The following is a 12149-nucleotide window of genomic DNA, read 5'->3' as shown; positions in this document are numbered from 1 at the left end:
AGGCATGTTGAATATTTATATTGGTTGCTGGATTTAGTGCTACTAAACAAATATATGAGTTTGTTTATCCTGTGTAGGAAGGTAGCAATGTCCATAGCCAATCCAAAACCTGATGGAAATGTGACAATATGGTGGATAATTTATAAATCATAAATGAAAAATAAATCTTCTAACTGAGTCTGTCCCCTGCTGTGTACCATGCTTTGCAGGAAAAAAAATGTGACTGTAAAAATAACTTTTACAAAGTCTTTTCTACATCTTATGTTGGCTTTAAGCGAATGAATGGGTTTAATATGGATGCTGCCTTTACGCTTAAAACGTTTGTGGCTGAAACACTACCTGGGTCATAGCAGGTTTCTTCCTACCTTATTATTCTTTCAGTTTTTGAGATTTTTGTGCCTATCACTGAAAACTTTACAATACGGGTATACCTTCCTCTTTTGATGGCCTGCCTTCAGATGGAATATATCAATGAGAGCTTTCTTGAAGAACTGTGCGCTTCTACTTCTGACAGACAATTATGTTAACGGATGCTATAATGATAGTTATTTAGTATGTTGATGGCAACACAAAGAATTAAAATTTTATTGCATAGCCTTACAGGAGGTGAGAAACATATTCTCTGTCTTTAATTAGCACCTGTACAATCTTAAACGTTTTTTGTTTGTTTGTTTGTTTTTCTCCATGTGGAGATGATCTGCTTAATCTGGGCTTTTTCTCCTAATGGCTCAATCAGTCACTCCATGATAGGACATTTCTGTCTGTTTATCAGGAAAATACCTCTCATATAGACTGAGCTGCTGTTTGCATGTCTGCTACAGATAGATAGCATCTTGAGGAGCTCTAGGCTAAGTCTTTACTGTGTGAGTTTACACCAGGGATGTTCACTGAGCATTTGGGGGGAGACAGGACGTGAATCTGTGCCCTTTTGCTTGGTGAACAACTGTCAGAAATTTTCTGATTGCTAGAGTGTAAAGAACAGCACTAAAGAAAAGTGAATATTCAATATCCTTGAGGGGACAAATGGATGTCATCTATTTCTGAGTAGAAGATTGTTGGGTATATTAAAGAGTTCCTTGCCAGTTTAACTGTACTACATTAGGGCATTAGATTGTGTTTATGTGATTATTGATTACTTCTTTGTGGTGATAGCTGATGAGGTGTCCATGCTTTTGTTGTTTAGATGAATCAGCTGCTGGTCACTTTGTGTTGATTCACTTTCAGAGCTGGATGTAAGTAGACTGGATGGATTTATGGTAACTTAATCCTTTTCACTCAGAGACGTGCCAGTTTTTGTAATTGTTGTTCTTGACTAATTGTTCTGCTGTGTCAAGTAACAAAATGTTCCTACATTCTCTTATTCTGCTCAAGATGATCTTGGTTCCATTACACTGGTCAAAGCTCCTAAAATATGTTTCTGTCAGCTTTTTGTTTTGTTTTGTTTTGTTTTGTTCCCAGTTAACCTAAGCGACACAGCTTAGTGTCTTTGGATGTAGTTATAGTTTTGGCATGAGTGAGACCAGGCTCCAAAGGTTCGATCTATAAAAGACTGAAGTGGAATGCTGAGAACGCAAGTAGAAGATCTCTCTCTCTTTTTCTTTTAAAGATTAGAATATTCTAATGTCTTTCCTAGGGATTACATTTCCAATTCTTTTTGGAATCTGAAGTTCGTATAAAGACTTAACCATTATCTACTTTTTAGGTAGAAAATCTCCCTCTGGGCACATGACACTAGCAATTAGAAACTTGATTTAGCTATTTATTGAACTATCCATATTTTAATTGTTTCAATTTAGCAACAACAAAAAGATAATCTTTTAAATATTAATTATATAATTATTAAATATCAAAAGGCATTATGTATTTATTTTGAATATACATATATTCAATACTGTATTTTGGTTAAAAAAATCAGACATAGAGGATGGTTATCATGTTTTATAAAAAAATATGTAATTAATATGGACAGTACAATAGAAGGAAAATGGTAAACACTGCTTCTTGGGTATTGAGCACCTTGCCATGACTGTTTATGCCAGTCATCGCGCTTCTCAGTAGTTGAACTGGAATAGCATGCCCCCGGCTAAGCTGTGTGCACCAGCCGTCTGCAAAGTAAAAATGAGATGAACGTCGGTTCATCAGGAACATAGGTTCATCAGGACTTCAAATTATTCATCTCAGTTCTTCCAGACTCACGTTTTTCCTATTGTTGATGCTAATTTCCTTTTGTTGATGATAGTTTTAGTTCCAGGCAAGAACATATTCTCTGTACAGGTCAAAGGCTGGTGGCCAGAAGTAACGCAGCCCGCTGGTCCTCCAGCTCGCGTGGCGACCAGCACGGCCAGCTACTGCTTTCCTCATGAGGACGCGGAGGAACGGGATTTGGGGCCGACTGACGCCGGGCCGCGGAGCAGGGGCAGGAGGCCGTGTCCCGCCCGGTGGCAGCGACCCTAACAGGCGGCGGCGCGCTGCGGGCCGCGATCGCTTCCCGGCCACGATCGCTTCCCGCCCGCGGCAGCACCACGGAGAGCGCCAGGGGCGCCGGGCCCACAAAATGGCCGCTGCCCGGCGGGCCCCGCGCCGCGCCGCAGGCGGGGGCGTCCAGAGCGCCGGTAGGGCCGCGGGGCCTGGCGGAGGGCAGCCCGGCCGCGGGTCTTCCTGCCCTGGCCTGTCAGACGGTTCAAAGGCAAATCAACCCGCTCCCTGTTTTACAGCTCGACAGCGTGTGCCAGGGAGGGAGAGCAAGCTGTGAGCCTTCAGCCCCTAACCCCGGAGGTACGTTAGGTTGTTTTCTTCCCTGCAAACCAAGGCTCAGTTGTCCTTGAAACAAAGCAATAACATGAGACAGAGCACTGGAGGAAAAAACAAACAAACAAACAAACAAAACAAACAGTAATAAATTACTCTGCATTCCCTTGAAGAGATTTGGCTAGGGATTGGTTAAGTGACAGCTAAAAACACTTAAGGCAGCCTCTGAAACGGCAACCCTGTTGCATTTCCAGGAGTGATGCAACCAGTTCTCAGATGTTTTCTCTCAGTAGTATAGATTTCTTAGAATCAAATCTTTCAAGGCAATAAATAAATATATGATACCTAAGATCAGAAATGAAAGACCACCACCACCACCAAAAAGACAAAAAAAAAAATCATGTTCACAAGAAGAGTTCACAAATAATTTCTGAAGTCTCTTTTAAAAAAATGACAGGAGCTAATTGTTACTTTGGAAGGGCTTCTTATATCCTGAACATTAGAAGAAATTAATAGGAAAAGGTACCAATATGTCACAACAATGCTAATTAACATTTTATAATTTCTCTCTCTTTTACTAGGTAATTTGCTGTAGTGAGGATATTAGGGATAAGTGAGAATGAGGCTGCAATAGTGTTTTTCTTAAATTTCTTGAGTATTTATGAAACATGAAGATTCAAATGAATATTTACCCTTTTTACAAATTGAAGAACAAAGTATTCTGCTTTAGTATCAGGAAAATGTTTGTTCAGCATGAGCTGTTATGACACTAAGGTGATAACAAATAAAGGTCCAGCTGACTACAAAATTACCACCTGCACTGAATTTTTAGTAATTATACTTGATGAACGCTATTTGTATTAACACATTAGTCAGTCCATTCTCTACTTTTCTGCTGAAAATAAATTAAAATAATTATCTGCCTTAATTTGGACACCTTCTAGGCAAACAACATATAAACTTACAAATTATTTGATGTTGGCATAAAAATTTGATCCGTATTTGTTCTTATGCAAGTTCTGCTCTTTCCTGATTTTAAAATTGGTTTTCAAGCAATGTTACAAATAGAGTAAAAGTAAGTTAGCATACTTGTAACTGCAAGTTGTGTTCTTTGCTCTTAGTTGGTCATTGTGGATTTTTTTTGTTTGTTTGTGGGTGTGTTTGTTGGTTTTTTTTGGTTGTGTTTTTTTTGAAGGTGAGACTTAACTCCAAATGTCTGATGTTCTGGAGATATTTGAAAGTACCTCTTTCCCCCCTCTCCTTGTCCCAGGATGACTTTAGCTTTCCCTTGCTTTGAAGATTAGACCAAAAATACAGGAAGTACTGGAATATTTTATGCTGACTTCCACTTTTCATGAAAGAAAAATTTTGGTGCTAAAGGAATGGAAAGATTGAACTATAGTCACTGAGAAGTTCCTAGGATTACCTGAAAAATACATTTCCTGTGTCGCACATGATAAGGTTAGATGTGTTTTGGTTGCTTTCAATCATAGGCTCCCATTTCAGGCATTCAATAATGAACACATGATAGAGTCATAAGTGCTAGCTGAAAATGCTGCCTGGCGTGTAGGGGTTGGCTTTCCTTGCCTGCCGCTCTGAGAAATGTTGAGGTGTGGGAGGAGAGAAGGCTACTAATAAAGAGCTTGTTCTGAATTAAAAAAAAAAAAATAAATCTAAAGATAATGGTCTTTAAAATCTTCCCTAATCCTGAGCAATAATCAGAAATTATACCGATGAAAGCGTGTTTGGGTGAATGAGGTTGTGGAGCACAAACACTGCAATGGCTAGTGCTCTAAAGGAAAATACTGCTGTCCATTTGCTACCTTTAGATTCCCACTGTGGCAGTTTAGTCCTTTCTTCCTAAGGAAAAAGTCTGTGAGATGGCCTTGGGCTATAGGAAAAATAACATAATTTGGATCCATACATCGAGAGCTGAGACCTCCCACTTAAAAGTTTCATGATTACTTCATCAAAACAAGAACAGCTCAGTTATTGAGATCTGTGAATCCTTATTTTGAGGGACAAAGGAGAAATGCTTTGTGCTTCAAAAGGACCTGCGAGGTTGTGGGAGATGATGATAGAGTGTATTTGCTTCAGATCCTTTTGCTTCTCCTTGCAATTTGTAATTTTATAGGAAAGCCAAGTTGTTTAATGGCTTAAACCATCTTATGAACAGGGGGAGAATATGAACTATAAAAGAAACAAGCATGCAAAGTTGGAAGTGTAAGTGTGGAAAAGGAAGTAATGTAAGCAAATAAGCTGACTGTTAGAGCGAGGTTAAAAGTCATCGCTGATTTTTCTCTGATAGCAGGAGATCCAGGCTGTGTTTGTAAAACAGATTTGCAGTAATAATGGAAGTAGGAGTACCAGCATCTATAGCTCTGAGAATGGGGAGAAAGGGTAAAGTATAGGGATGCTCTTACCTGAAAGGGAGGGCAGGAGGTGTTATGTTCCACAATACTGTAAGGCTGAGATAACTGGGAAGAATTTGCTTGCAGGGAGGTATGAGAATCCCTGCTTTCTGCACTCTGACCTTCCATTGTCCCTTGTAGAGCGTTCGAAAGGATTGTACAGTTCCCTTGATCTATTTAAGAGAAAGAAACTGTGTCAAATCTCTCCATTCCCTAGCCAGCTGTCTTTCAGATCACATCTATATTATAGCAAGATAGTATGATATAAGATGTACTTTAATTAATACTGTATTGAACGTTAATGTGTGTTCTGCTTGGTTAAGGGCAATTGCATTTGTGGTAACTTAACCATGAGCAATTCACCACATTTCTGACACAACAGCTCCTGTACATGCACAGTAGTCGTTAAGTAACTTTTATCAGAGTTATGCAAAATAATTAACATTTTTTTTTTCCCTGTGACTTCCTGTAAGGGAAAGCTCCTTTTCTCTGAAAAGCGTTTAGGATCCATGATGTCCAGTGGAAGAAGTTCTTCTTGTAGGAGCTCTGGCATATGCAGCAAATTTTCAAATTTACTTTAATTGATGAAGTTAATTTTAAAAACTTCTTAACAAAACCTTCAAAACATCTAAATAATCTAATGAAGCAGGCATTGGATTTCAGTTCTGCAGTGGTGGTTTTGAAATTTTCACTCCACTTAGTAAGGAAAATTTAAAAACAGCTCCAGAACGACAAAATTTGGACATGTAACCCTCTAAATTTCTTGCTTGCCTTTGCACAATACTATTATACTTTTCTGTGCTTTACAGAACAGTGTGAACAGTAGTCAGCTGTGTTGAGAGGTAAAAGAGGGAAGAAATGGTTGTTTTGCAGCCCTGCACAATAGCCGCTGTTTGCGTTGGTCTGTCTCTTCTGCATATGGATGATCCGGAATACCTATTTGCTGCCTGGGAGATTAGTGCCGCTGCCTGCTTACAGGATGAGGTGTTTGTTTTATGCTACGCTTTGGCTAAGAATATTTACCAAAGCAATCAGTGTGTATGTAGAGGTGGTAGGAGACTCATTAAGCTGGTGAATGCGAATCAGAGGAACAGGTGTAAATATATTTGGTAGCTTTATGTTATGCAAACTTGCATCCCACTAACACTACAGTTAGATGTACTGTTTTGTGTTTTTTGTTTTGTTTTGTTTTTTCTTAAGCAGGTCATGCACCCCTCTAGTAACTGTTCAAAAATAGGTATCACCAGCAGCAGTGCAGAAAAGTGTTGGAAAGACATAAGTAGTAACACTATATTTCACATACAAGTAATCTATCATCAGTATAACTCTACCTGCTAATGCTATTGTTTGTATGTCCATGATGTGGAAATAAAAATCACAGTTGTTCTGAAGCAAAATGTTTTAGTTTGTTGCAGGTCCTGTTCTTTCAGCTATTTTGTAGATTTCTGTGTCCTCAAGTTCATTAAACCTTTGGAGGTCCGCTCCTTCTCTTTCCAAGTCCACCTTCATTCCATATTTACTTTAATGAGAAGCATGAGCTTAGACATGGTTGTATTTTGAAGAAAATTCTGCTTTGTTCTTTAATTTTTCTTAAGCAGGAAAGGGATCTGCTTCGCTGCTCGTCAATTGGCAGCGAGAAGTATCCATGAAGTGCTGGGGAATGAGGAAACAGAGCTTGAAGAATTAACTGAATGTCATTACAGAGGTTTTCTGCTCCCAAAGTACTAGCAAGAGACGAACAGGTATTTATTACTGAAAAAACATACATCTGAGGTTCTAAATACCAGCAGCAGCCTATCTCCAACAGATGCAACTCAATGTCAGTTTTTGTCCCTTTGGAAAGCTATTTCTGCATGCTGTGGGAGTGCCTCAGGAAGGGAAGTAATGAAGCTATTGTAAATATATATGCTTAACTATGAATCTGAATTAAAATGTGATTGAATAAGTTGGGGTTTCTACATCAATAATGTAAAACACACGTACTTATTGGCCGCTTTCTGTTTGTACTCTGCACAGGAAAATCCAACAGCTCCAAACCAAACAAAAACCTAAACAGAAAGCTGGCCATCTTCAGTGTTGAAAAGTAAGTTGCACACGTTAAAAAAATAAATAATGAAGGTTTCCACAGCAACCTAAGTTCTGTAGTGCAAATAGATGACTTTCATTCTGTTTTATTACATAATGATAGAACAGATATTCTATAAAAAGTGTTGGGTACATCTGAAGTTATATTATTAAAAAGTTTGATGTAATCCTAAAACTTTACATCAAGCAATTTACAAAGGTTTCTGAAAATGCTGTAGAGAGAGCGTTGTTTCTTCCTGTAGCTTTGGGAAGGCTCTGACTGGAGAAAAATTGCTAACATGCTGGGGGATTTGCAGAGACCACAATTCCAGTTAAAGTTTGGGATTACGCACCTCGGCTTTCACTGTGTCGTGAGGAATTCAAATTCGGGTTCAGTGGAAAGATAACCGATTGTTGCGCCACCTGTCCGCATTTTGCCAGGTGCTTAGAAGCTTTGGAAATTAATAACGCGTAATGTAAAATAAGTCGGTGTCGTACACACGCTGGTCTCCCGAGGGGCGCGTGAATTTTCGCCTCCCAGAGAGCCCATTCCCTTTTTAGCCCGGTGCCCCCTCCGGTGCCGCAGCCCCCGAGCGCTGACAGGACCTCGGCCGCTCCCCAGCAGCCGTTTCCCGCCCTGTGCTGCGGGGCGGGGGGGGGGGGAGCCGGGCCATGGGCTGCCGCCCCCGCGCCTCGCGCCCGCGCGCTCCTCGTGCGGCCGCGCGGGTAGGGGGAGGGGAGGGGGGCGGGGGGGAGGAGGCGGTGCGAGCCGCGCATGCGCGCCGGGCTCCGCTGAGGCGGTGGGGGGGGGCGCGGCAGCGCGAGTCCTTCGGCGGCCGTGACGGGAGCGGCGGCGGCTGGGGGCGGCCGGGGCTGGGGGCTCCGCGGGGCCGCCGCGTCGGCAGGGCCGCGCCGGGAGGGCCACCGGGCGTCCCGCCACAGCCTGGGCGCTGAGGAGAGCCGCGGCCGTCGCCCCTGCGGGCGGGACGGACGGGCAGTGGGAGGGGGCGACCTCCTCTCGTTCCCCCTCCTTCCCCCCATCCCCTCGGCTCTCGCCCTGCCGGGACCCTCAAGGGTGCGGGGAGCCCAGGCGGGGGCTGCCGGTGCGGCGGCCGCGGAGCAGCGCCCCCGCTGAGGGGGGAGGAGGAGAAGCCGAAGCCGCCCCCGCTCCATGAGCGGCGCTCGTCCGCTTCGCTCTGCCCAGGGGATCCGCGGCCGGCCGCCGCCGCAACAGCAGCAGCAGCAGCATGTGGAGCCCGACCGAGGAGGAGAAATACGGCGTGGGTAGGTGCTGCCGCCCCTCGGCCCGGCCACTCGCCCCCGCCGCCGGGCCCCGGCCTCCGCCGCCGCCCCGCGGGGGTCGCCCCCGGCCGTGCTCGGCTCGCCCTGGCGCTCGGCCTCGGGGCTCTCCCCGGCGGCGGCTGACAGGAGCGGGCTGCGCGGCCCGGCCGCGCCCGCGGCGCTCAGCCCCTCATCGACTTAAGCGCGCGATGCTTTTTTTTTTTTGCCTTTTTTTTTTTTTTTCCCCCCCCCCCCCCTACCTCCCCCCTCCGTCTTAATCCGCGCTTTGTGGCGAGCTTGTTTATGTGGAGTTTGGAGCACGGGAACGGCTCCGGCGCGGTGTCATTAGGGGGCGTCGGCGATGCACCTGCTGCGGGGGGCGGGAGCGGCCGGCGGGGTCCTGCGGCGCAGCGCGGGGCCGCTGCCGGCCGTGGGTGGGAGCCGCGCCTCGCCGCCCCCGAGCGCGTGCCCTGCTTCCAGAGCTCGCCCCCGATGGCTTCTCCCTTTTTTGTTTGGTAAACGTCAGGGCTACAGAGCGTACCGAGCAATTTTTGGTAAGTGCAGGAATGTTGTGCATCATCGAAGGAAGGCACGGTCTTTCCTTAGCTTCCTTTTTATTTTGGTTGAATGTTTCAAATAAACCGTTGATGTGATGTTCACGGTATAATAATAAAAGTAGGTATTGCCTGCCCTGGCTACTTAGCTAAATGCTTCGTTAAAGTTACAGTTATCAGGTGTACGTATAGTTACATAAGTTCCATAGTGGGCGGTGATAATCCCTTTCTGCGAATATTTTTAAAATATATAATCCGACTTGTTACAAAGATCTGTTAACTTGTATGGTAAAGTGGGATTTTGCAGGTTGACTTGTATGCAATTAAGAGCTGGAGCGCAACAATGCTTATAACAAATTCTGAATGTGTCAGTGAGCAACAAAATGTATCAGAATGCTTTTTGCTAGTTTTTCACCTCGTGCAACAAATGCTTTGCTAAATACGTCCCATACATCTTCATAATAAATAATAGAATTAAGGAATGAACTTCTGTTTAAATAAAAAAAATGCAATCAAGTTTAGTGTTTTAGATGTGAAACCATAGGTATGGGACAAACACTGAGAATATGTAAAAGTAACAAGTTCGGTTACATGTTGTGTGGATGTTTAGAGAATACAAAGTATCCCAGCCTTGTTCATACCTTTACTCTTGGTTTAAAAAAAAACTAACAAAACAAAAAACAAAACCACCTCTGTTGTCCCAGTACTAAACTTGCTGGTGTTATTGTAACATATGCTGCAGAAAATAATTGTTTTTTCAAGTCCTGTTGGTTTTCCTGTGTTCTATTGATGTGGTCACTTTTCTTTGCTGTGAAATACCAGTGCCACAGGGTTTGATATTCAGAGTTTTGTGTGCTGCTTGACCGCTGTTCTCAAATAAGAAAATACGTATGCTGCCTTAACTGAAAAGCAGGTGGACTAATTTTGTTAAGGGAGATGCATGAGGGGATAAAGAGGAAATCTCAATTAAGGTTGTAAACCAGCCTCGAAGAGGCATCTAGAATAGAATGTTCCCTGAAGTAAGCATTTGTTTTTGTTCATTCTGTAGTTCTAGGAATATTGCTGAGATTTCTTTGTTGTTGTTTCAGGCAACACATGTATAGGTAGGTCTGACATGCTAGGTGACTCTTTGTGAACTTTGGTGCTGTCTAGACAAGGGTGCGTGTTTGTTGTTGTTACTGTTTTTATTGTTGGGTTGTGTTAATTACTCTTCCTATAATTGAAATTGGTGGTTAGTCCTCCAGAGAGGGAGAGTAAGCAAAAAATGCTGCTTGTGTCTAGAGCTTAGTTACTACAGGTGGTGAGAGAAGCACCAGAACTTGAGACTGGTTGTTTTCGTGCATTTTGGAGAAACTAGGCTATGGAAGGTATAATGGTATTGATAAAGTTTTATTGTTAGGAGATGCACTACCAAAAAAAAATCTATATATATAGATTTTTTTTCTGATGCAAGTTACCCTGGTTTCACAAGCAAAATAATGCATGCAAAAAGAAATTTCTTGGTATGAGTTGCTGCTAGGAGTTTATGTTTGGGTTTTATGAATTGTTTTTGTTTTTATTGCTGTCTATCCAAAGAAACCCTGTGTATTTTCTGCATGCTCCTTAAACTATGAGAAGTTTTTGCGTTGCCTTTGGATTAGGACAATGGATGTTATTTCTCTATTGACAGAAATTGGGTGGGAAAAAAATCAGATTTCTGCAAGCATCACAATACCATGAACAGATTACTGGTGGGATACTCAGGTATCTCTGGAGAGCCAGGCCCTGCTGCCTGCTCACCTCTATTTGTCAGAGCAAAGTGGTGATACAAAGGAGTTAATTCAGATGCAGTTGGCTTTGTTGAAGGCAAATTGGAGGTTAGGACACAGATCACATAGCCTGGGTCAGAGATGAGCCTTTATATACTCCCCCCCCCCCCCCCCCCCCCCCCGAAAGATTCCACATTTCCCCTCACAACAAGTTGCTGTGGAAGGGTTTTGTACTCTGCTTTCAAAGACTGTAAAAAGACATTTCTCACATGCTTGCTGGCACCCTTGTACATGCGCCCTTTACAGCTACCTGGGCTGCATGAGAACATGTTAAATTTACTGATGTGAACATCGGTGGCTTTTTCACAGGTTTGAAGTTCTCCTTGCCTGTCCAGCTGCAAGTAAAAGAAGTTTTTGGTGCTTAAAGTTCTGGTACAGTATTGTCCAACTCTACTGCAGGCCCCTGTATACTTTTGCAAGAAAGATATTGAAAGGTTGTTTGGGATGTTTAAAATAAATATATGAAAAACTCTAACAGCACTGAAGTTCTTCCTTGCTTGTCCTTCTCAGCTACGATGTGCAATTGGCTGTGAATAATTCCCTTCAGTTCCATTTGCAAGTACTTATATTCAGTGCCTCTTCTCCTAACTGTGCTTTCAAAACTCTGGACTTGCTGTTGGAAGGCAGGCAGTTCTTTCATGGGCATTGCTGAGGATGGCCTGCTGCAAAAGCTGCCAGTGAGACTTCCAAATGGATTATTGAAGATAACGAACTCTAGCCCTCTAGTGTTTTAATACTTTTAAAGCAGTCTCTGTCTGAATGAAAATATTTATTGAAGTGATGTGATTAGTTACATTAGGCTTCTAAAGCAAGCATTAAATAACGAGAATGAATTAAAAGAAAAAGCTGAGAAGGTGAAAGATCTTTTTAGTAAATAACTGCTAATTAAAATTTGTCAAATGCTTATGAGCTGATTATGTAATTAATTAGGCTGTCAATTTCTGCTGATTTATTTTAGTGCAGGGAGCATGTTTAGGTGATTCTCAAGAAAAAAATAAATGTATGTAGTTAATCCTCTACTTTATATGGCTGACTACATTATGTATGTATGTGTTAAATCACAAGGGTGGAGGAAAACCTGCCTTCATAAACAGCACCTGTTACTCTATTCAGAGTTAGTGGGTTAGAAGCTGTTCATTGTTCATTTAAAACAAATTTTGTATGTTTATTTTCACCACTTAATTGATAAGAATGAAAAGTAAATCTGTAAGCACACATGCACAAAACTAATGCTTCCCTTGCTGCTTCCACAAAAGGATGGAGCGTCTCAATGTCCTAGTTAC

The 12149-nt window shown here is 42.7% G+C and overlaps 1 protein-coding gene across 15 annotated transcripts in view; it reads left to right on the top strand.

Moving 5' to 3' along the window:
• Positions 1 to 8051: 8051 nt before the first annotated feature.
• The window catches only part of DOCK3 (dedicator of cytokinesis 3), a 219538-nt gene continuing 215440 nt past the window's right edge, over positions 8052 to 12149 (top strand). For 14 of the 15 annotated variants that reach the window (XM_048069122.2, XM_048069202.2, XM_048069081.2 and 11 more), the window contains exon 1: positions 8851 to 9058. In XM_048069122.2, coding sequence (XP_047925079.2) covers positions 8866 to 9058 — 193 coding nt within the window. In that variant the 5' untranslated portion in view covers positions 8851 to 8865. Of the gene's footprint in view, positions 8508 to 8850; positions 9059 to 12149 lie in introns of those variants that run through there. The other variant, XM_048069154.2, reaches the window with a different exon arrangement.

The sequence above is a fragment of the Anser cygnoides genome, chromosome 10 (assembly GCF_040182565.1).
Source record: "Anser cygnoides isolate HZ-2024a breed goose chromosome 10, Taihu_goose_T2T_genome, whole genome shotgun sequence".
In the NCBI taxonomy this organism is placed as follows: Eukaryota; Metazoa; Chordata; class Aves; order Anseriformes; family Anatidae; genus Anser; species Anser cygnoides.
Note: the sequence above shows the minus strand (reverse complement) of the source record. Positions and strands in the feature narration are given on the sequence as shown.